At 45.5% G+C, this 21,726-nt stretch overlaps 1 protein-coding gene and 1 long non-coding RNA gene across 3 annotated transcripts; one reads left to right on the forward strand and one right to left on the reverse strand.

Moving 5' to 3' along the window:
- Window positions 1-380: 380 nt before the first annotated feature.
- LOC128111228 (uncharacterized) lies at window positions 381-4,088 on the reverse strand. The gene is made up of 2 exons (XR_008218542.1): window positions 2,974-4,088; window positions 381-2,201 (listed from the first exon to the last, which is right to left on the reverse strand). It is a non-coding gene; the product is annotated as an uncharacterized LOC128111228 (long non-coding RNA).
- Window positions 4,089-4,530: 442 nt separating this feature from the next.
- On the forward strand, window positions 4,531-20,279 carry Tmem30b (transmembrane protein 30B). 2 transcript variants are annotated; one of them, XR_008218541.1, is made up of 2 exons: window positions 4,531-6,214; window positions 19,140-20,279. XR_008218541.1 is itself a non-coding variant. In XM_052739596.1 (1 exon), exon 1 carries the CDS (start codon window positions 4,830-4,832, stop codon window positions 5,892-5,894), a length of 1,065 nt encoding a protein of 354 aa, XP_052595556.1. In that variant the 5' UTR covers window positions 4,531-4,829; the 3' UTR covers window positions 5,895-7,901. The 2 variants fall into 2 exon arrangements, 1 of the variants encoding a protein (XP_052595556.1); XM_052739596.1 differs by lacking the exon at window positions 19,140-20,279 and having other exon boundaries at window positions 4,531-7,901.
- Window positions 20,280-21,726: the final 1,447 nt, after the last annotated feature.

Consider the following 21,726-nt stretch of genomic DNA (forward strand, 5'->3'; position numbering starts at 1 on the left):
TAACAAAATAAATGCGCGGTGTGACAGTTTGGAAGGATCTTACCACACATATATTAAGAGTTTGAATTTTAAGCCCATTTCTTACTTTAGAAATTTACCTTTAGGAAATAATTTCTTTAATTATATGTGAAAGATTCACTCCCACATACCTGAAAAGGAAAAACTCCATATGTTCAACAGTAAGAGAACAATTAAAGATGACAGACCTATGAGTTACGGAAGCACTAGGAAATGCCAAAGAAGCCTGGGGCCCTATCTCAGTGGGAACCCCTGCACCCTGAGTTGGATCCCCAGCACTGGAGAAAAAGGAAGTTGGGAAAGGGGTGGCAGAGAGAAAGAAGGGAAAAAGAGGAAGAAGATAGCAAAGAAGACAAAACACAAAGGAACCTAGAAAATATTTATTTCATTCCTCATTTCATTCCAAAAGGCAGTGATCTGGCAAGTAGAATAACAATTTATTTTATGCTCATTATAACCAATTAAAATTAAATACTGACTTGGTTAGAACCTAGAAAAAAAGAAGGAAAGAGTGAAGTAATTTTAGGAGTATTTAGATGAGAAATTTCTTTTTTCCCCCTTTGAGTTCTCTTGAGACTGATACAATAAAGAATCCTGCAGAATGAACGCATTTTTTCATGTGGTTGGTAGTAAAAAAGAGTTCACATGATCCAAGCATCCTTTAATACATTATGATAACATGTACAATAAAAGGAAAGGCCCAAGACCAGAGCCTCTGTCATGCAATGAGCTCTGAGGGGCACATGGTATCTATCAGTCCCTAGCCTCTCCAAATTCACCAGCTGGGACAGGAAACAGGGCACATACAGCCATCTCTTCAAATCCTAGGGATGTTGGTTCCAGGAACCCTGAAGGATGCCAAGATCTGCAGATGCTCAAGTACCCAATAAACTGGTGTGTGGTATTTGCATATACACAGATAGCCACCTGAATAGTCTAAACCACCTCTAAATTTCTTGCAATACGAGAAATACCCTATATTGTCTAGGGAAGGACATGAGAACTATCTGAGCATATTCAGCACAGACAAAATTGTTTCCTATTAAACTTGGCTGAATCTGCAGCCATGGATCTCAGCACCACTTTACCTTAGTCTTGGATATCCCATCTCAGACAGTCACTCTTCCTCACCTTTCCTGCCATCAGCCCAGTGGTCCCTTCGTCTTTCTCTGGACCACCAGCTTGGCTCCATTTTCTTTACCACGTTTCTGAAATACTAAGACTCATCACTTCAGCTGCCACTCCACAGGGATCATAAGATGTTGACCAGTTTCTTTTCCGATTCATCGATCCAGAAAACCCCCTTAAGCTGGGGATATCCCAAGCCTGAGTTGCATAATTCCCTGGTATCCCTTCCTGGATTCCTGACAGGCACCCTCTCCCCAAGCCCTCAACGCTCCCTTCAGCCCACTCATGCCATCCCTTCCTTCTCCTAGGCAGCTGATATTGCCTTTTATTGTACAGAAAGGAATTCCTGGCCTCAGGGGCTCACTCCACACCAGCCTGTCCAGTGGCTGAGGCTCCAGTTTGTGTCAGCAGCTCTAGCCAGAAAGAATTCTGAAACAAAAACTTGCTGAGCCTAAAGTCCAGTTGTATTCTGCCTGTCCTTGCTTCCCACTCTTTGGTTTCAGAGTCAACAAGGCACTTGCTTCCTGGACCCAGGACCTTCCACCTACTCCTACCTTAGTCCACCCTTGTTTATGCCGCCATCGTCTCCCCCAAATAGCATGTTTCTGCCAGCTAGAAAGAGGCCTTTCCTTTAGAATACAAGTTCTTCCAGGTCATTATCGCTGGCTTTTCTCCTCTCTTTACACATATCTAAAGAGCTGCCTTTCCCACTGCCCATTTCCCCCCCTCCCACTCCTGATTGCAGCTAACTCCTCCCACCCCTGAAATGGTACCTCGGAATCGAAAGCCAATGGCTCTTTTCCATCTTCCATTTCTCTTGACCTTTCAGTTGTGTTTAATCCTTTTGGCCATTTTATGCCCCGAAATATCCTCCTTTTTTTTTGCTCTGTCGCCTTAATCAGCGGAATGAGTAAACTCTTGCCTTTAGGCCATCCAGGGAGAAGAGACAGGGATGAAAGGCCCTGAGGTCCTCAGGTGAGCTTGCAGGGGTGTGGTGGCCGCTAGATCTGAAGATCCATTAGGTAAGTTGTGAGAACTGGATTCCTTCCCGCAGCCTGAATCAGACAGAAGGGGGGGGGGGGGGGAGGAAGCCATCAGAAAGGTAAATAGAGCAGCTTATTCTTGTGTCAGAAAAAAAAAAATAGTGCAAGGGAGAATGGACTGTATTATGGGGACCTATTGACAGTGTGGAATTCCCTCATGGGGTGTAAGGGATAGAAGTAGAATTGAAGACAGCGGGTCTTTTGCAGTATTCTCGAACAGCTAGCATTTCCAACCTGCATTCGTTCAACGGAACAAAATCAACTTTGCACTGTTAAAACAATTTTGCTTTTTAATTTTAGTGTTAGTTTTGTGTGTACAGATTGATATGTGATTATATGCTAGCTACTGATGGTCTTGATTCCTACTCCTAAGTAATATGTGCCTGTCTTAGTTTTCTACTTCCGTGACAAAATACCACAACAAAAAGCAACTTGGAGAGGGTCAGGTTTATTGTTCTCATATATATATGAAATATATATATATATATATTTCATATATATATAAAAATAAAAAATTTTATTTAAAAATTTTTCATCCCACCCCCCCAACCCAACCCCACCCCCATCCCCTCCTCATAGAGGTTAAGGCCTCCCTTGGGTAGTCAACACAGGCTGGCATACCAAGTTGGGGCCTGAACAAGTCCCTCCTCCTGCATCACGGCTGAGTAAGGCATGCACCATAGGGAATGGGCTCTAAAAAAAAACAGTTCGTGTACCCGGGATAAATCCTGGTCCCACTGCCAGGGGACCCACAAACACATCAAGCCATGAAACTGTCACCCACATTCAGAGGTCCTAGTTCGGTCCCATGCAGGCTCCCCAGCTGTCAGTCCAGAGTCCATGAGCTCCCACTAGCTTGGGTCAGCTGTCTCCGTGGTTTTTCCCATCATGGTTCTGACCCGAGGATCGGGTTTATTTCCCATTATACTTCCACACCGAAGTCCATCATCAAAGGAAGTCAGGGCAGGAACCTGGAGATGGGAAATAAAGCCGAAGTCGTGGAGGAACACTGCTTACTTCCCATGGCTTGCTCGACCTGCTTTCTTATAGATTCCGGGACCATCCACCCAGAGGGAGCAGCAACCACATCAATCATTAACCGAACAGTACCCCACAGACTTGCCTACAGGCCGGTCTCAGGGAGACATCTTCTCAGTTGTGGTTCCTTCTTCTCAGATAGCTCTAGTGTATGCCAAGTTGACACACAAAAACAACAACATCCTGGACAGCACCATATTGGACTGCAAAAGTTCCAGTTTGGTCTAATTTCCTTTTGTCGTCTACACTGTTATTTTTAACAAGTATTTTACTTTTCCAAGTTTCAATGGATTTTGAATGAGCACTGAGCGCAACACATAATACTGGTGTGTGTGAAAGTGTCACAGAGAAAAAACCCTGAGGTTATTTGCACTTTGTGAGCTGGAGAAGTGAGTGTACTTCAGTAGCTAAGGAGGATTCCCTACAACATGAAACAGGCTCTGGCCTGTGCTAACCAACCTAGACACAAAAACAACAACACAAACAAACAAACAAACAAACCACAGAACCCCGGGCAACCCTTAGAACTGATGAGTCTTTATGAGGTTTACAAACCCTTCCAGTTCACCTTTCTTAGACCAAGCACGCCAAACGTCCTTGACTGTGGGTATCAGCTAGGTCCCCTGGGATCAGGTTGGTCCAGCAGGTAATCTGAAAAGAACGTCACATGCAGTCCACATCACCCCACCACCACCACCCTTGGTGGTTTCTCCACCAGTTAGGGAAGACATTCAAAGGCTGCAAACTCTCCCGGTCTTCGATTCTTTTTAAAAAGATCATTTGAGTTTTACAGAACTTTCCACCTTTCGTAGATTATTAAGCCAGACTGGAACATACGGATAGAAAAGAATTGTAGCTTCAATGGGGGGGGGGGGGGGGGGGGGGGAGAACCCGTGTTGAAATAGATACAGTTACCATAATGTAATTCCCGGGGCACTACAATTTGTGCTTGAAAACTAAGTGAAAACCTACTAAGACTCGCCCTCTTCCTTAAATAACGAGGATTAACAACCTTAACAAGGTAATAAATCATCAAGCCAACAGAACCTCACCCTGGCCTGAGCTCTGGGGTGGAACTTTCTGCTTCAGGCAGGCTTGTGACTGGGAGAAAGTGACCCAGGCCCTGTAGAAGGCGTTAAGGAACATGAATGCCGGAGCAAAAGTATGAGCTGCTCAGATCCCATCACCCACAGTGGCATGGAGGGTAGGGGGTGGGGTGGGAATGGGGGTGGGGACCGTGCACCGAGGGCAGAGGAGCCAAAGCCGGCCTGGTGAGTTGAGGAACCCCGCCCTGCTCACCTGGGAAGGGCGCCATGCAGGGGCGGAGCCGTCTCAGGTCACCCGGGGCGGTGGTGGCGGAACTGAGGAGTCTGGGCGGACGCCGGGCACCCCGCCACCCACCTCACCTGCGCGGGAGGCGGGGCCGGACGCACCTGCGCGGGCGGGAGGCGGGGCCGGGGAGCAGCCGTCGAGCCGGGAGAGGGCGCGGAGGCGGGAAGCCAGGCGCAGCCCCTGCCCCCCCCGGGGCTGAGATCCCGCCGCAGGCCCCCCCTGTCCCGGGTTGAGACCCCTCCGCAGGCTTTCCCCGATTGAGACCCAGCCATGACCTGGAGCGTCTCGGCGCGGGGCGCGCACCAGCCCGACAACACGGCCTTCACGCAGCAGCGCCTCCCGGCCTGGCAGCCGCTGCTCTCGGCCGGCATCACGCTGCCGCTCTTCTTCTGCGCCGGCCTGGCTTTCATCGGCCTGGGCCTGGGCCTCTTCTACTCCTCCAACGGCATCAAGGAGCTGGAGTACGACTACACCGGCAACCCCGGCACCACCGGCAACTGCTCGCTGTGCGCCGCCGAGGGCCAGGGCCGCGCGCCGCCGCCCAACTGCTCGTGCGCCTGGTACTTCTCGCTGCCCGAGCTCTTCCCGGGCCCCGTCTACCTCTACTACGAGCTGTCCAACTTCTACCAGAACAACCGGCGCTACGGCGTGTCCCGCGACGACGCGCAGCTCAGCGGCCTGGCCAGCGCGCTGCGCCACCCGGCCAACGAGTGCGCCCCCTACCAGTTCAGCGCCACCGGGCTGCCCATCGCGCCCTGCGGCGCCATCGCCAACAGCCTCTTCAACGACTCCTTCTCACTGTGGCACCAGCGCCAGCCCGGGGGACCCTACGTCGAGGTGCCCCTCGACCGCACCGCCATCGCCTGGTGGACCGACTACCACGTCAAGTTCCGCAACCCGCCGCTGGTGAACGGCAGCCTGGCGCTGGCCTTCCGCGGCACGGCGCCACCGCCCAACTGGCACCGGCCGGTTTACGAGCTCAGTCCCGATCCCAACAACACCGGGTTCATCAACCAGGACTTCGTGGTGTGGATGCGCACGGCGGCGCTGCCCACCTTCCGCAAGCTCTATGCGCGCATCCGTCAGGGCAACTACTCGGCAGGCCTGCCCCGGGGTGCCTACCGTGTCAACATCACCTACAACTACCCGGTGCGCGCCTTCGGCGGCCACAAGCTCATTATCTTTAGCAACATCTCGTGGATGGGTGGGAAGAACCCTTTCCTGGGCATCGCCTACCTGGTTGTTGGCTCTCTCTGTATCCTCATGGGCTTTGTCATGCTGGTTGTCTACATTCGCTACCAGGACCAGGACGACGACGACAATGATGATGAGTGATGCTGCTTCCCAGAGACCCTTTCCTGCTTCTCGGCCAAGCCGCTTTTAGCGGTGGCCCTTTGCTCCTTAACACAACTTTAAGCTCACTGATCTCTTGTGTTCGAAGGGCCTAGAGAAAGGAATCACCTGCCTCCTCTTAACAGATACGACACAGTTCTCAGGTTTTGGACTGTAAAATGCCAGATCTTGCGGCGATTTCTCCCCATCTCCTCTATGGCTTACAGAGTTGACATGTCAGGTCTTGAAAGTCTATAGCGTTCCAGAGCGAAGGACCGGGGGAAGATTCCTGGACTGGAACTCATTAAGACCAGCAGACAGAGGTTGGATCCCGATTCTGGGTCTAAGCTTTGGTTCCTTCAGTAACACGGTTTTCTGGGAGGAAGGTATCGGTGGGGGGAGGAAGGGGTTTAGATGGAGAGTGGTGGCCACTGATGGCCTACAGAAGCTTGGAGGAGTGGGGAAAGCGTATTTGGTAAAATTTAAGTCGATGAAGAGGCACCGAGCCTCTCAGGTTCTGACCCAGGAAGGCCAAGACTGGCAACCTTCACTGAAGAGTCCCTGTACCCTTGAATTTGGGAATCTTGAGCCAGGCTGGGTCTGGAGCACTCACTTGATTTTAATTTTTGGTTTTTTGTTTTTGTTTTTTTTTTTTTTTTTTCAGTAATAATTGGTTCCCATGAACAGTGACAATCACAGTGCTGGGATTTGGTCTTAAACACAGGAAGCCTGCAATTTGTAGAATGAATGAGAAAAGTCGCTAGCGCTAGGAAACTAGCACACAGATCTGCAGGGCAGGCGTGTGCCAACTCGTAATTAAATGGAAAAGCAACCTTCACAAGACACTATGTAAAAACTTGAAAACGCAAGTCCAGTTTGCATGGCTCAGGGCGAAGTGTCTTAACCTTAGGAACTGACGTGCAAAATGATCTTAGCAGGAAGCTGTTTTCCTGGGTCCCTGAGTGTCCCCTTGTCCCCTTTGCTCAGTCCCTTTTGAAACATCATCATCATCATCATCATTATCATCATCTTTTTTAATGCTTCAGGGAATAGTTTAATTAATTCATATCATTTTCACGAAGGACTATCTTAAATACAGTTTTAATTTATTCACCAATGAGACCCACTTCTAGTGATCATGTTTAAAGAATGCTAAGGATTATCTTATATGCAAAGTAGACTCTTGAGATTATTTCAGCCTCAGTGTCAAAATCACTCAGCTGATTGTATTTGATTGCCCACAGTTGATATAAAGCTATTCTCAGAGGCAATTGGGACTTTTTTTTTTATTTTAAAACCCTCTTTTTATGGAACAATAATGTAAAAGAACTTAAAAATAAAATTTCCCATGAGACCGTCTTCCAGGTTCCCTGAAGAAAACAGTTACTTGCTATTTGTCAGGGTCCTCTGGTCTCAGATCCGCAGTACAGTTATTTTCTACTTCTTGGTGTATTTTTATTCCTCAAAGGCAGTTCAAGGTCTTGAAGTATATTTTATTTTTATGGCGGTCAAATACTGAGTTCTATTGAATAATTTCCATTCATTCTCTTCTTCGGTTCTAGTTGATACTTGTTTTTGGATGTACAGCATGTCTTAGATTGTCTGGGTCAAAAGTGACTTAAAATAATCTTGTCTCATCTTTATGTATATCAGAAAATTCTCTAGTAATTCCAGTGTGCTGGCTTTCTGACTTCTGATTGTGATGAAATTTACTCTCCGATCACATACTGTGATTTTTGACTGTGAAAGGCTGATCCTTACATGTGCTTTCAGAAAGTTGGATTTATGATGAGTGTCTGGTTGGTCAGCTCTCTTCTGTGTCAGCTAATGGAGTTTGCTACATTTGTCTTTCACTATATAGTTGAGGGTAACTGTATTTTGCTATCATTTGTAGAACATTAGCCTTTTGTTATAAATTTTTATGTGAGACCATGAAACTTAAAGTCCTGTGATTAAGTCGTAGTTTCAGGCCTTGTTTTCGAAAGAGAATAAAGGTTGTGTTTGTCTTTCTCTGTTATCACATTACTTAGCTCTTTTGAACTGTGATCTTAAAGGCACAAACACCACGGCGTGTGCCTCATGTTACTAGCAGAGTTACATTGATGCGGCATCACCCTGCAGAGAATAGGTTCAGTCAATGTGAACTCATTCTTTTTTGCTAACTTCCTGAAACGCCATTTGAACTTAATCAACATCCCGTGTTTGGATTTACATGATCTCCAATTATTGTTTAAATTTGATAAATGACAATCCCTTTTAAATTTTAGTATGAAATGTTATTAAAGAATGTGATCATAGTTGGTGTTTGAGACTGCAAAAGAGCAGAAAGGTTTAAAACGAAATTGTCAGGTCTTTGCCTTAGTGATCCCTGTGCTGTGTAGCATTTTTGTCCGGTATCAGGATTCTGATTAATTGTATCCTTGTGCTTCCCAACTGGAGGTATGTCTTCTAAGAGTGAGACACAAGGGTGAACCTCAGCAGTTGAACTCGAAATAAACTTTGACCTGCTTTGTGAAGTAAAGGTACAAACAAAAGTGTTCAGTGAGAATACCCACCTCCATAACAATTTAAAAATAATAATAATAATAATAATGATGAAGAAGAAGAAGAAGAAGAAGAAGAAGAAGAAGAAGAAGAAGAAGAAGAAGAAAGCTGCGGGTTCCAGTGTCTCCACAACTGACATCACTCAACAATCTGCCAACTGGGCAATTGTTAAAAAATCAAGGGCAGACTCTCCTTTGGAACAAACTTTACTTAGTAGGATGTAGCCACAACTCCTCTGCCACACCAAAGAGTTCTCGGTGAGTCTCTGTTATCATCCAGCTCCTTATATGGGCTTGCATAAAAGTCATCAGTCACTATAAATAAAATTCTTTATTTGCACTGGACGTTTACAGCCCACATTTTGGCTATAGGTAAAACAGAGCTGGTTAGTTTTAGTTGGCAATTTAAAAAAAAATTCCGCCCCTCCCCTCCCAGGGGAATTTCTCTTAATTCTCTCTCCAACACTAGAGTCACTTGAAGGGCCTTCCCAAATCTGACTGAGACTCTTTAAGGCCCTGAAGAGATCTCACATGATAACTTCACTTTGTAAAGAACTGGCTCCATTATTTTTCTTCAGCAGTTTTCCAGTTGCTGATTTGCTACACTAATATCCTTTATAATTTTCCCACTGAGAATGGCAGTGTGCATTTGGGGAAAATAACCCACACTGCTCTGTCACCTTGTATGAAGATAGCCATCATCAGTGTCCCTGGTGTGGGGGAGGTCTCTAGAGCGTGCCAACCTTCCTCAGTTAGCATACCTGTGGGCTAGCACAGGGAAAACTCCTAGGCAGTAAGAGCGAGCGCACACTGGAGTCCTAGACGGGAAGGGAAGGATGGAAGGGAAAGGTGACCAGATATACCCCTAGGCTGACAGGATACCCAGAGGGCGCGGGGTCAGCAGCCAGCAGCATTGGAAGCTCCGGAGAAGACAGGCCTGGCTCAGCACAGAATCCACTCATGACAGACGGGGCTTTGTGGAGATGCGGTGGGCGAATAGCGGCTTACCACCTTCCGCACCCCTTGTCTTGGTGATCAATCTGAGTACAATCTATCTTTTCTTCAGAAGCAAAGGTGTTGTCGTCAGGGGCCTTCATAGCCCTGCCCTCCACACTGACTCCTCATTAAGCTCCCAGGGTGAATGACACCTCCCATAACCAGTGATAACTGCAAATGATGTGTATTAATAACGACATTGGTTTTTCTAAAAGGGCTTTGTTCTGGAAGCCCAAGGGTGCTGAACACTGTGTGGTCTCATTCATCTTCTCCATCAAAATGCCTGGGCTTCTACAAAGTTAAGACCAATGAGGTAGAAACAGATTCTTTTCTATTTTGTTCAAAACTCGATAAAAATAAGCCGTGCCAGCCGGGGACATGACTCAGTAGGTAAAGGTACTTGTCACCAAGCCTGACACCCCGAGTTCTGTTCCGGGGACCAACAGAGTGAAAGGAGGAAGCTGACCCCTGAAAGTTGTTCTCTGGCCTCCATCCTGGAGCTCTTGCACATGTAAGCCCACACACATGCACAAGCACACACAATAAATAGGTGTAAAAATAGTTTAAGTAGTCTTCCCTAGAAACGAAAGGGAGTAGTCTAATACTGAATGAAGTGGTGACCGCCATTGAAATGGCTTGCTTAATTATTTTTTAAAACTTATTACATGTGCCGGATAGTGTTGACGCACGGCTTTAGTCCCAGCACTCAGGAGGCAGAAGCAGGTGGATGTCTGTGAGTTCGAGGCCAGTCTGATTTACAAAGTGAATTCCAGGACAGCCAGGCCTGTTATATAGAGAAACCCTGTCTCAAAAAAATAAAAAAAGAAATTATTACATTTATTTATTTGGTTGTGTGTGTGTGCACGCGTGCGTGTGTGTGTGTGTGTGTGTGTGTGTGTGTGTGTGTGTGTGTGTGTGTGTGTGATGAACACTTGAGAGCAAGTGTTCACAATCCACAACACATGTGAAAGTCAGAGGACAACTTTCAGGAGTCATTTTTTTTTTCAGATTTATGTTATATGTATGAGTGTTTTGCCTGCATGTATGTATGTGCACCACGTTCAATGCCTGGTGCCTGAGGTCAGGAGAAGGCATTGGATCCCTTGAAAACGGAGTGATCAATGGTTGTGAGCTACCATTTGAGTGTTGGGAATGGAAACCGGGTCTTCTGCAAGAACAGCGAGTGCTTGCAACTGCAGAGCCATCTCTCCAGCCCCTCGGGAGTCTGTTCTAGCTTTCTTTCAAGTGGATCCTAGCACTCAAACTTGTATCATCAGGCTTCGTGGCCAGCACCCTTATCTGCTGCTCCATCTTGCTATCCTCCCAGCTCCACCATTTAAAGGAATTATTTTTGTTGTAAGATGATTTCCTGGACTATCTATCTATCTATCTATCTATCTATCTATCTATCTATCTACTGATTACTTTCTCCAACACCCTCTCTTATTTCTTTCCCATCCCTACAGCAGACTCCCTCTCCCCCATCCCTACCAGAACTTTTCCTATGTCCATGACTTAGTTTTGTTGTGTAGCCTATTTCAATTAACCAGGGCCATCACGAAACCATTGAATTGGGAGTGTCTATTGGAGCTTACTGGGGTCATCTGTGGGTGGACAGCTGGAGGTAATGATGTGCCCACTTCCTGAATCTATGAGCATCAGATAGATGAGTTAGGGCACCCTGGGCCTCTCCTCCATCCATGTCTGGCTGTTGATGGTGATGCTGTGAGTTTGTAACTACAATGGCTGTGCCTTGCCCTGAAAATGACATCTCATGGCCCTTCTCCCCATCCTCTGGCTCTTCCATGCTTTCCACTCTGTTCTACGGTGTTCCCTGAGCCTCGGAGAGCACGATATAAATGTTTTGTTATGAGCTGAGCACTCAGCTGTCACTTGTTCTCAGCACATTCTGCAGCCATGCATTTCTGTATTCTCCATCCTGCTTCATCATTTAAAAATAAATTCATTCTTGTTATGAATTAGAAGGGCATTCCCCATTGATTTTTTTCTTTTTCTTCTCTTCATGTGTACATGCAATAGGGTATGCATGCCTGTGTATATGTATGTTTTTGAGTGTAGGTTACAGGTGTTTATGAATGCATGGGAAGGCCCAGAGTTGGTAATCTTCATCCACTGTACTCTATTCTAGTCACTGAGGCAGGGGTTCTCAATCAAACCCAGAGCTCACTGATATGGCTAGTCTTGTTAGCCCATGTGCATCTGGTATTTCCTGTGTCCTCTTTCTGAGTCTGAACTCTCAGGCAGGCTGCCACACCCACCTGGGATTTGCATGGGTCATCTTACTTTCAGAAAGTGTTTTAATCACTGAGCCCACGTTCATCGTTTCTGTCAACACATCTAAAACAGGAGCTACAGCATTTCCCACTCAGACTGAGTGATAGAATTTTAAACTCTAATCTTTTCATTTTTTTCCCTGCAAGTCTTTAAAACTTAAGACTTATCAGTCACTTCAACACAATTTCCAAGTAACTGAATATGGTATCTGTCATGTTTTCCTTAAAGGAGCCAATTGGTGCTTGTGTTCACTTGCATAAATCTTTAAAACATTACTGAATGATTGATATATAAGTGACAACTCTCCTGTCTCCAAGCCTATCTTCTCTCCTAACTCACATTTCCAACCACGTCGTGGATATACCTGAAGGTCTCCCTAGTGCCATCTGTCTGGGTGGTCAGAGCCAAATTTCCTGTTGTCTTCTGCAGGCTTTGTACTTCTGTCTTAGTTACTTTTCTATTGCTGTGAAGAAATACCATGACCAAGGCAATTTATAAAAGGAAGCATTTAGTTGAGGGCTTGCTTGCAGTTTCGGTAGGTTAGCCTATGACCATTATGGTGGGGAGCATGGAAGCAGGCAGGCAGCCAGGCATGGTGCTGGAGCAGTAGCTGAGAGCTTACATCCTGATTCAAAGGCAACAGGCAGAGAGAAAGAGTCTCAGTATGGAACGGTCTTTTGGAACCTCAAAGCTCACTCCCAGTGCCACACCTCCTCCAACAAGGCCACACCTCCTAATCCTTCCCCAAAAGTTCCACTCACTGTGGACCAGGCATTCAAACTTAAGAGCCTCTGGGGCCATCCTCCCTCAAACCACCACACACAGCATTCCTGATTCCAGTGATCATTCCCGGTACTTAACCTGACTCCTCCATCTCCTCAGTCAAACCCCTGAACTGCCTGCTTCGTTGGTCTGTTTCTGTTCTCTCCTACTTCCCACTGTTGCCGGATACTGTGGCTTCTGGACCCCAAAGACCCTTTTAGTCAAGCCCATCTTTTACTGCTGCTCTGGCCTCGCTGTGTTGTTTCTCACCCGGACGTTGGAGGGGCCTCCTAATCAGGAGTCCGGTTGACTTTCCGCATTACAGCCACATCCTAAATAACAAACCTCACGTGTTAGCAGCCTTCAACTTACAATCACTCATGCCTGTGTACAGCTGACTGGAGGGAGTCTAAATCTCCAGAGGGCTCTTCAAGGCCTTCACAGTTGGCTTTGCTCTGGATCTTCAGGCACTTTTCTTCCAGCATCCCACAAGATTCAAACCCTCGTTGCCTCTTCCACTTCCTCCTCAGCCTAGTCTTACTTAGGATGTTTGCCGTGGTGCCTAGACATCTGCCGGTCCCCTCTTCATCTCCATCTCCACACTCAGGCTGTTAACTCTGGGGGAACTGAGGACCTGTTCCATCCTGTGTTTCTTCATTGCCAATCCCTGGTACCTGGGCCAGTACACACAGGTCCTTAAATAGTTGTTAAAGGACATCGAGGAAACTGATAATTCCATTACTTTACTACCACGGAACATTTCATTTCCTATAATTGAACGTGTTGGAAATAATTCAGAAAACAAATGAGACGCAGAAATGACACTGTAAAAAATTGCAAATTTTAGGGTTAAAAGTGTTGTGAACACACATACATGCTGAACAGCAAGGAAACACTAAACTTAAGAGTTCCCATTTGGATAACTTAAATGTTCGGGCAGGGTTTCCTCCATAAAGTCATTTGCAGAAATGAATAGCAGATGGGTTACGTTAGCCCTTGATAGTGGGATGGTTCCTTTATGCTCACAGGGACTTGATGTCTTTGCTAGTAAACTGCAGTATGTTAATGGAATATTTACATTTCTGTGGTGCTTCTTTATAGAGGAGAATTTTTTATTCACTAAAGTATTTAATAATAAAATATAAAATGAACATTGCTTTCCTCTGCTGGGTAATTACCTCAGAATCCATTTAAACAAAAACAGCATCATGGAGAACTACCCAAAAAGGAAGGCAAAACAAATCCAATAGTAGCTGCTCTGTTTGCTGCCTGGTGTTCGGTTTATAACTTTTGGCACATCTTGATATTGCCATAATAGCAATTTTAGAACTATAAATGATACTTTACAGGGGTCACACCATAGTTATTTAAGTTCAGGGTTGATTTCCCTGAGCATTAAGTAGCTATGAATAAATTGTGTTTAGTCTGATCCTCCACAGAAGGGTCATAAACCTCCTTTATTCTATGCTTTATCACAAAGCATAGAATGTCACTTCAACATGTCAGGAAAATTGTTCATGGGAAAGAATAATGCAGGACAAGGGAAAGGTATTTTTATGTCTTAAGAGTAATATATGTTTCTGGGAAGGAGTTATAAAATTTTGCCACATTGAACTTTCCTCTGATTCTGGAAAACAAGTTAAGAAAGGGGCTTTAGATTTATTCTTAGCCATGACGGATCCAGAAAAATGAATTAGGAAGGGACCTTGGGCCCAGAATGAGGAACGATCTCTCCCCCTCCGTCCATCAAAAAGAGGAAAAGAAAGAGAAGTCTCAAGATCCCACAGTGACTTCACAGGCTTCTCTCTATCCCAGGATTCTTCTCCAGTTTCTCCGGGCAAGTGTTTCTGTGGCCACGAGGCAATGAGTGCTGGGAAACTTTCAGCAGTAAGATAAGACTCGCTTTTAAAATTAAACCCAGTTAAAGAGATTATGGGGAAATACATCCAGATGACATCCCAAGTGAACTACCTTGATTTTCAGCTTGATCTTGACAAGTTCAACATTTTCTCCACTTTGTTAATGCAGGAACAAAACATTGACAGAGAACCTGGCCCAAGGTCAAAGCTAGTTGAGAAACAGCAGGGATCCCAGCTAGCCCAGTGAACTTCAGAAACTCTCTGGCTCCTGGGAGTCCATCCGACGGCATTTACCATAAAGTTCCCAGGCAATCCACCCAACACATTGCCTATCTTGACATGCCAAGTCAATCCTGGGAAGCAGGCACTACCATGTCTCCATTGCACCTAGGAGGAAGCCAGTGTCAGATGGAGTTAAATAACCAGCTTCAAGCAGTGTAGACCCGGAGCCAGGATTTCCATTGCGCCCTTGGGCTGAGGGGACATCTCAGTAACTTGGGGTCACACTGTCTATTTTTTGTTGGATTTTTGTGCTCGTCGTAGTGATGAATTAAAATGCCAAGACTAATTCAATGAGAGAAAAAGAACAAAGAAGAGAATTTGGGGAGAGGGACTCCTCCCTCAGTCAGGAGGTAGTAAGGTTCCTCAAAAGGAAGCCTTACGATTTAGCTTCAGTAACCTGGACAGGGTGATTTTAGTACCGGGAAAGACAGATAGACCAATGGAACAGAATAGATTTGGATAAGAAGGGAAAAACACAGAGGGTGCAAAGGGGCCCATGTGGGAGGGGGTCACGCAGCTGTCCATTTGGCTCCTTCTTTCTTAAGTGTTCCATACAGCATATACACTCTTTAGTACTGAAAACAAACTAGCAGTACCAGCTGGAGTATTGACTCAGCGCTAATGATTGGGCTTCTAATACTACACTCTCAGGATGTGTTCAGGTGTCTTTCAGGGCTACGGACACAAGTCATACACAAAGTTACCATAATTCGTCCATAAACATTCGATACCTTGTTGAAGAGCTTGGAGGGGAACGGGAAACCCTAATTCAGCATTTTCTTTAAGTCAACACTAAAAACAGGAAAATTGCTTCTCAGGACACTCTAATGGAAAGTTGAAGTGTCGAGTCCCGGGCAACTCTAGTGAGGCTGGCACACCTAAGTTGTGTGCAGGAAGCAAAGCCCTGGGCGGTGTTGGTGTGGGAGGTGACTTCTGTGTCAGATGATAGGTATGCCACGGGGCCTTGCCCAGACTCCTCCTTTCTCTTCCCTCAGAGAGGAGGCGGAGAGAACTCAGCTCTTTATGCACAGCCCACGTTTTTTGCCTTTTTGCGGCTAGGCACATTACAAACCTTGGAAGGGAAGGCTTCGGTTTTTCCATCAGGTCTCTTCCAGTCACCTGGGTGTGGGCTCCCTGATCCTACTAAGACCTGAGACCGGAACCTAACTGACAGACCTTAGCTTAAGGTTTCTAGGGTAAGTCTAATAGCACCAAGAATCGGGTTCCAAAGACGTACACTACTGCCCTCTTCTGGAAGTAGACGGAACCACCGGCACTTACTATTGAGGTCTCAGGCCAGAGGGAAGGGGGAAAGCATTGCTCTTACTAGATTGCGGCAAGTATGTGTGAAATATTAGCTATACAAAGGAAAATCCCTGTTGGGTATGATAGCCCAACCTGTAATCTCAGAACTTTGGAGACAACGGTAGAAAGAGTGCTCCGAGTTCCAGGTCCGCCTGGACTAAAGTGAAACCCTGTCTCAAAAAATAAATAAATAAATAAATAAGGTGAACTATTGAGGTGGCGTAGAGGATAAAGGAGATGGTCATGCAAGCCTGGAGACCTGAGACCCTAACCTTTGTAAAGGTGGAAGGAGAGAACCTACTCCACAAAGCGGTCCCCTGACCTCCATCTGTGGAGCAGGCTTGCCTCCCCAGTAAAAATAAATAAAATATTTAAAACAAACAATAAACACATGGATAGATAAATAAGTAAAATTATTGATAGAAAATAAAATGAGTACTTATAAATTGCGTGGTAATTCTGTGAGTTTTCATACATTCCAGTTAATTGATTGAAACGGGCACTGACATGCTTGTCTTCAATTTTTACTCAAACAATATAGACTATTTCTTCAATAGACTTCCAATGGTTGCTACCATTTTTTTTCCTCTGAAACACTTAGTTTTCCAGAATAAATAAGATTTGAAACTATGTCACAAAGAATGGATTTGCACTCACTGCTGGGGAAGTATCAGCCATTTGACATTTGGCTGTTGTAAGCACAGACACAAAAAATGGGAAACAGCACTACGGTTCTTTTACCAGATGATTTTGAAAAATAAATACCTCTTCCTCCCTCTTCTCCCCTGCACCCCAGGCATGGAACTCTAGGCCCTGCACATGCTAGACAAATGCTCTGAACTAATCTGTCATCTGCAGCCCCTGGGTTTTTGAGACGGCATCTCACGATGTAGCCAAGGCTGGCCTCAAGAAGCAATTGTCCTGCTGGACAACCCTCCTGGGCAGTAGGATTACAAATCTACACCAGCCTGCCTGACTCTAAGTCTTTTTATATTAGAAACTGCCCTTTGTGGGGGGGAAGACTGATGAATATTGGCGGATGCCTTCCCAGGAGCTGTGTGAATGTGCCTCTCAGCTTGATGGACGAACTGTTAAACCCTGCCTATAGCTATTTCCTTCAAAGAGGAAATGCTGGCACCTTTTACTAGAGGGAACATGAGTTTGCTCATGTGGGGCCCTAGAAATTGCTTACACTGAAGTGATCAAAACAAAACGCTTTGGGTGTGAATGATTTTAAGCCTTACATACTTTTCTGAGGTGGGGATTATAAGTGAAGAAATAGAAATTTTTATAAAACACTTAAGTTTTGTGCAAGGGAACCAGGTACCATGATCTAGCACCCAAACAAACCATATTCATCCCGTGTAAGCTGCACATCTCACGTTTTAACATCTTTAAAATCAAGGCAAGCCTTAAGTTCTTGGCTTCTCCTAATCCATGGCATCTGTCACTCAGATGACTGGCACCCAGATTTACACTCAGCCAGAGGACAGTCATGATACAGTTGATATTGTGCCTTACCACACTGAATTGGGGCAAACATTACGTTGTCAATAAAATGGACACTGGAGCTTCTTTCACTAAAGGGGTTCAGAACACTTGGTCCAGTACAAGGAAGTTTCAGGAAAACTTTAGTCAATTTGCTCTATGCATACATTTCTTTTGAGACAATCCCAGACTAACCTTGAATTTGCTATTTAGTTGAGAATGACCTTGAACTCCCAATCCTCCTGTGGTGTATGCTGCCATGCTGGGTTATTTTTCCTTTCTGGGTCTTCGAAGCATGATACATAAAAGAACTCTGTAAATAAATCTACAAGGGTCCATGAAAGGGGGCAAAATACAAAAGTTTCAATGTAAGAAATGACTTGGTCGTGTTCTAATCATTAACATTTTTTTCTTGGCATCGCATACAGTGAAGGCATGTCTTATGATTAACGCCATCTTCCATTCAATGCATCACATAGTATCATAACAGAGCAGTGGAAAGAACGTCTCTGAATGTAAAAGCAGGTGACGTACAACAGCAGTAACCGAAAAGCACATCCCTCAATTTGCACTGCCCAAGGCATCAATCAATTTTTGAGAAGAAAATGGAATTTTCAGAACTCTCTCTCTCCTCTGATGTACCTCGATATTGGAAGGATAAAATAATGCACCAGATGCCAACATGGATAAACCCCACAGCAGGTGGCATCTCGCTGCAACGGCTGGATGCAGGCCAGCCAGCCTTGTACATCATGGGACAAACAGGCGAGGCACTCAGAGATCAAAGCCAACACGGAGCTCAGCTCAAGCCCCGTGATGTACCTCGCTGAAAAGATGTACAGGGAGATTGAGTGTCAGCAGAGTGAGAACACTGGTGTCTTTCCCAGTCCCCAAGGTCTCCTTTGGACCAGAAAGCATTGCTGGGAAGGCATACATCATGGGCCCGAGTATTACATCTCTCTATGGGTTCTCAGTATGAGTGGAGCAAGAGTGTGTGAAGTTGATGATCTGATATAAATCAGAGTCATTTCTGTTGACAGGAAATAAAGTTAGACTATCAGACATACTCAGAGCCAATATCTGCTTTCATGTTTTTCAAGTTATGAGGGAAAGATGTCTTCCATTATTGTAAATGTGTCAGAGCTGATACTGGGCCAGCCTGTTCCTCCCAGCTTCATTTCTCAGCCAAGACTGGAAACCACGCTGTGATAAAACATCACCAAGGGAAGGTTCCAAGTAAAGGCTCCTTCTCCTTAGACCGGTCTGGCTAAGAACTCCTTCCGCTCACCCTCCACCTCTCCGCTCAAGGAATCAGGCTTCTGTTTTGCCATCAAACATCATTTCTGCCCCCTGATCGCCTGCCCCAGGCTTCATTTTAACAAAGCTCAAGGAATCAGATCTTTCTTCATCTGCACAAACTCCTGGGTGGAAGTGTGGGCCTATTGTATTTGATGTGCACAGTGAGAACACAGGGTTATACATGACCAACATGTATACAGAGCAATGTCCAGGTCCACTTCTGTGAGACTTACTTGAGCCTTTCATAAGGCATGTGTCTTATGGGAAGATACATGTCCATGTGTCTTCACTTGAGTCCCATCACTGACTCAAGAGGTTCGTGACCTCCATGAACCTTCCTTTCAGGTCCCCTGAAGTGCCCACCACTGTCCTCAGTCACCGTCAAAGCTTCTGAAAATGTCCTTTTTCTCTTTATACAGCTATAAGATCGGAACCTTTCTGCCTATGCCCTGGAACTTTCTGAAACGCCTGAGTCATCTTGAAGCCCCTCCCCAGTCCAAACTCAAGTCTTCTTCAAGTTCCAGGAGCTCTCATTTGGACCTTTGTCTAGGACCTACTCTCCAGCTTAGTGTTTTCCCCAAGCAAACACCAGCCCAGAACAACCACGTGGCAACCATGTCTGTTGTCACAGATGATTTTTGGATGGGACACTATTAGAGGTGTCAGAATGATAAGAAGCCTGCCCTGAAGCAGGAAGTAGTGATTCTAAAGACAGCCCACTTCCTCCTGCTTTCTGACCACATGACCTACTTAAGTTATTTTTGTCCTATACTTCCTTTTCTATAAACATGGAGGCTTGGGTCTAACCCACTGGGTTCCTTCCTAGTGGTAGAATTCTGTGCTGTAGGCTTGAGACAGAACATCTTACAGCTGGTATAGATTTTTTTCTTTGTTTAATATTAAAGGATTGCTCATTTCTTAGGAATATCTTGATTACTTCTATTTTATTTTTTATGAGAGGCTATATAGAGTTGTTTTGTTGTATCAAAGTCCATGGCCTGAGGCTTCTTCCATGCGGGGCTATTTGGACTTGCTAAAGTGATGGTGTGCTTGTAAGTCTTCAGGAAGGAGAGCAAGTGTATTAGAACAGAGTCCAATTTGAACAAACACCTCTTGTTCCTTCTACTATCAGCTGCCATGTTACAGACCTAACATGTCACACGAGGCATCCTGGAGAAGGTTGCTCCAGGAATGGTTTCTTGAGAAATGCAATTGTCAGATTTTTTGTTTTGTATGGTGATATTTTATTTGTATTAAAATGTTATTTGTATGTTAATAAATAAAGTTCCCCGGGGGTCAGAGCTATTAGCAAGCCATAGGAAAGCAGGGCAGTGGTAGCTTACGCTTGTAATTCCAGCACTTGGTAGGCAGAGCTGGGTAAGTCTCTGTGTGTTCAGGGATACAGCCATTATTGGATACACATACCTTTAATCTTAATACCAATCATGGAAAACCTGGAGGCCTATACAGACAGGCCGTGAGGAGGCGGTCATGTGGTTGGGTTTACAACCAATGAGAAGGCAGGACAGGAACTCTATATAAAGACTTTAACACAGGGGTAGCTCTGGTTCGGAGAGGTAGGACCACCGCAGGAGGAAGGGTAAGGTTTTAGCTCTTAGCTCTGACCTCTTGGCTTTCTTCTTTGCATTGGTTCTGTGTTTATTATTTAATAAGAAGGTTGGATACATCTACAGTTTTGTTTTGTTTTGTTTTGTTTTGTTTGTTGAGACAGGGTTTCTCTGTGTAGCTTTGCGCCTTTCCTGGAACTTGCTTTGGAGACCAGACTGGCCTCGAACTCACAGAGATCCGCCTGCCTCTCCCTCCAAGCTGGGATCAAAGGCATGCGCCACCACTGCCCGGCTGCAATTGTCAGATTTTAAGAGTTCATAACAGAGAACAGTGCTGTTATCTTCCACTGAGGAGTGTGTGTGTGTGTGTGTGTGTGTGTGTGTGTGTGTGTGTGTGTGTGTTGCATGTATATAAATACATGAGTGGCCATGCCCACGGCCACACACATGAGGAGGCCAGAAAAGGATGTCAGGTATCTTGCTATAGATTGCCTTGAGACAGGGTATATCACCGGACTGTAAATGTGTTATTTGGATTAAGCTGGTTGGCCAGCAGGCTCTCAGGATCCACCCGGCACCTGTGCCCAACGCTGGGGTTACAGGCAAGTGTGGCCAAGCCCAGCTTTAATGTGAGTGATGGAGAGTGAAAGTCGAGTCCTCATGATCTCAGAGCAAGCACTCTTCTTACCCAGTAAGCTGTGCCCCCAGCCCTTCCACTGAGGGCTTTTTAAACGTTACATTGAGGTTTGACATTAAAAAAAAAAAAGTGACATGTTTTTGATAGTCAACAGCATGTCGCAGTGAAATAGCCCTTGGTGTGTGCACTGCTCTTCATGTCTTAGTACCTCAATCCCAGCCCATCCTTCCTCTCATTACGCTCAGCCCAAACAACACAGACTTTTCCAGCATGTGTTCTGAGCCTGCATCGTGGAGCCCAAGAGCCAAACTCTCAGGAATTTAAGCCTGTTTGTTTCATTGCCAGACACTATCCCAAAAGGTCACCGATCTTTGAAATCTGCCAGCCTCTAAACCCACTGAAGGGCTTGGGAGAGTTAAAAGGTTCCAGATGTGGACTGAGTAGCCTCTCCGATTTCTTCAGCCTCTGTTGCTGATTCAGGGTGTGACCTGTACAGGTCATGGAATCTCTATGTGCTTTCAACTCCCCATTTATAAAATGTAGCCAATATGTATGGATCCCCAGGGTGTTTAGAGATACTAGAATTGAGTCACTACAGAAAGAAGACTTTCTCCCTGGGTTTCGTGTTGTTGCCGATGAAGACCTTAGGTGCCGCCTAGCCCCCAGAAAGCAGCAGTTGAGGGGCAGCTGCCGCAACTGGACACATTGACCTCTCTAAACTCTGAAACCCTGCTGCTCCACTCAATCTGGACTTTCACATCAGACAACATCTAGTTTATAAAGGAAAATATTTAATTAACA

This window comes from Peromyscus californicus, unplaced genomic scaffold (genome assembly GCF_007827085.1).
Source record: "Peromyscus californicus insignis strain IS unplaced genomic scaffold, ASM782708v3 Scaffold_15__1_contigs__length_86483966, whole genome shotgun sequence".
Lineage (NCBI taxonomy): Eukaryota > Metazoa > Chordata > Mammalia > Rodentia > Cricetidae > Peromyscus > Peromyscus californicus.

Excerpts from the sequence above, each read along its gene's own strand:
- Tmem30b (XM_052739596.1), top strand. The coding sequence starts at position 4,830 with ATGACCTGGAGCGTCTCGGCGCGGGGCGCGCACCAGCCCGACAACACG.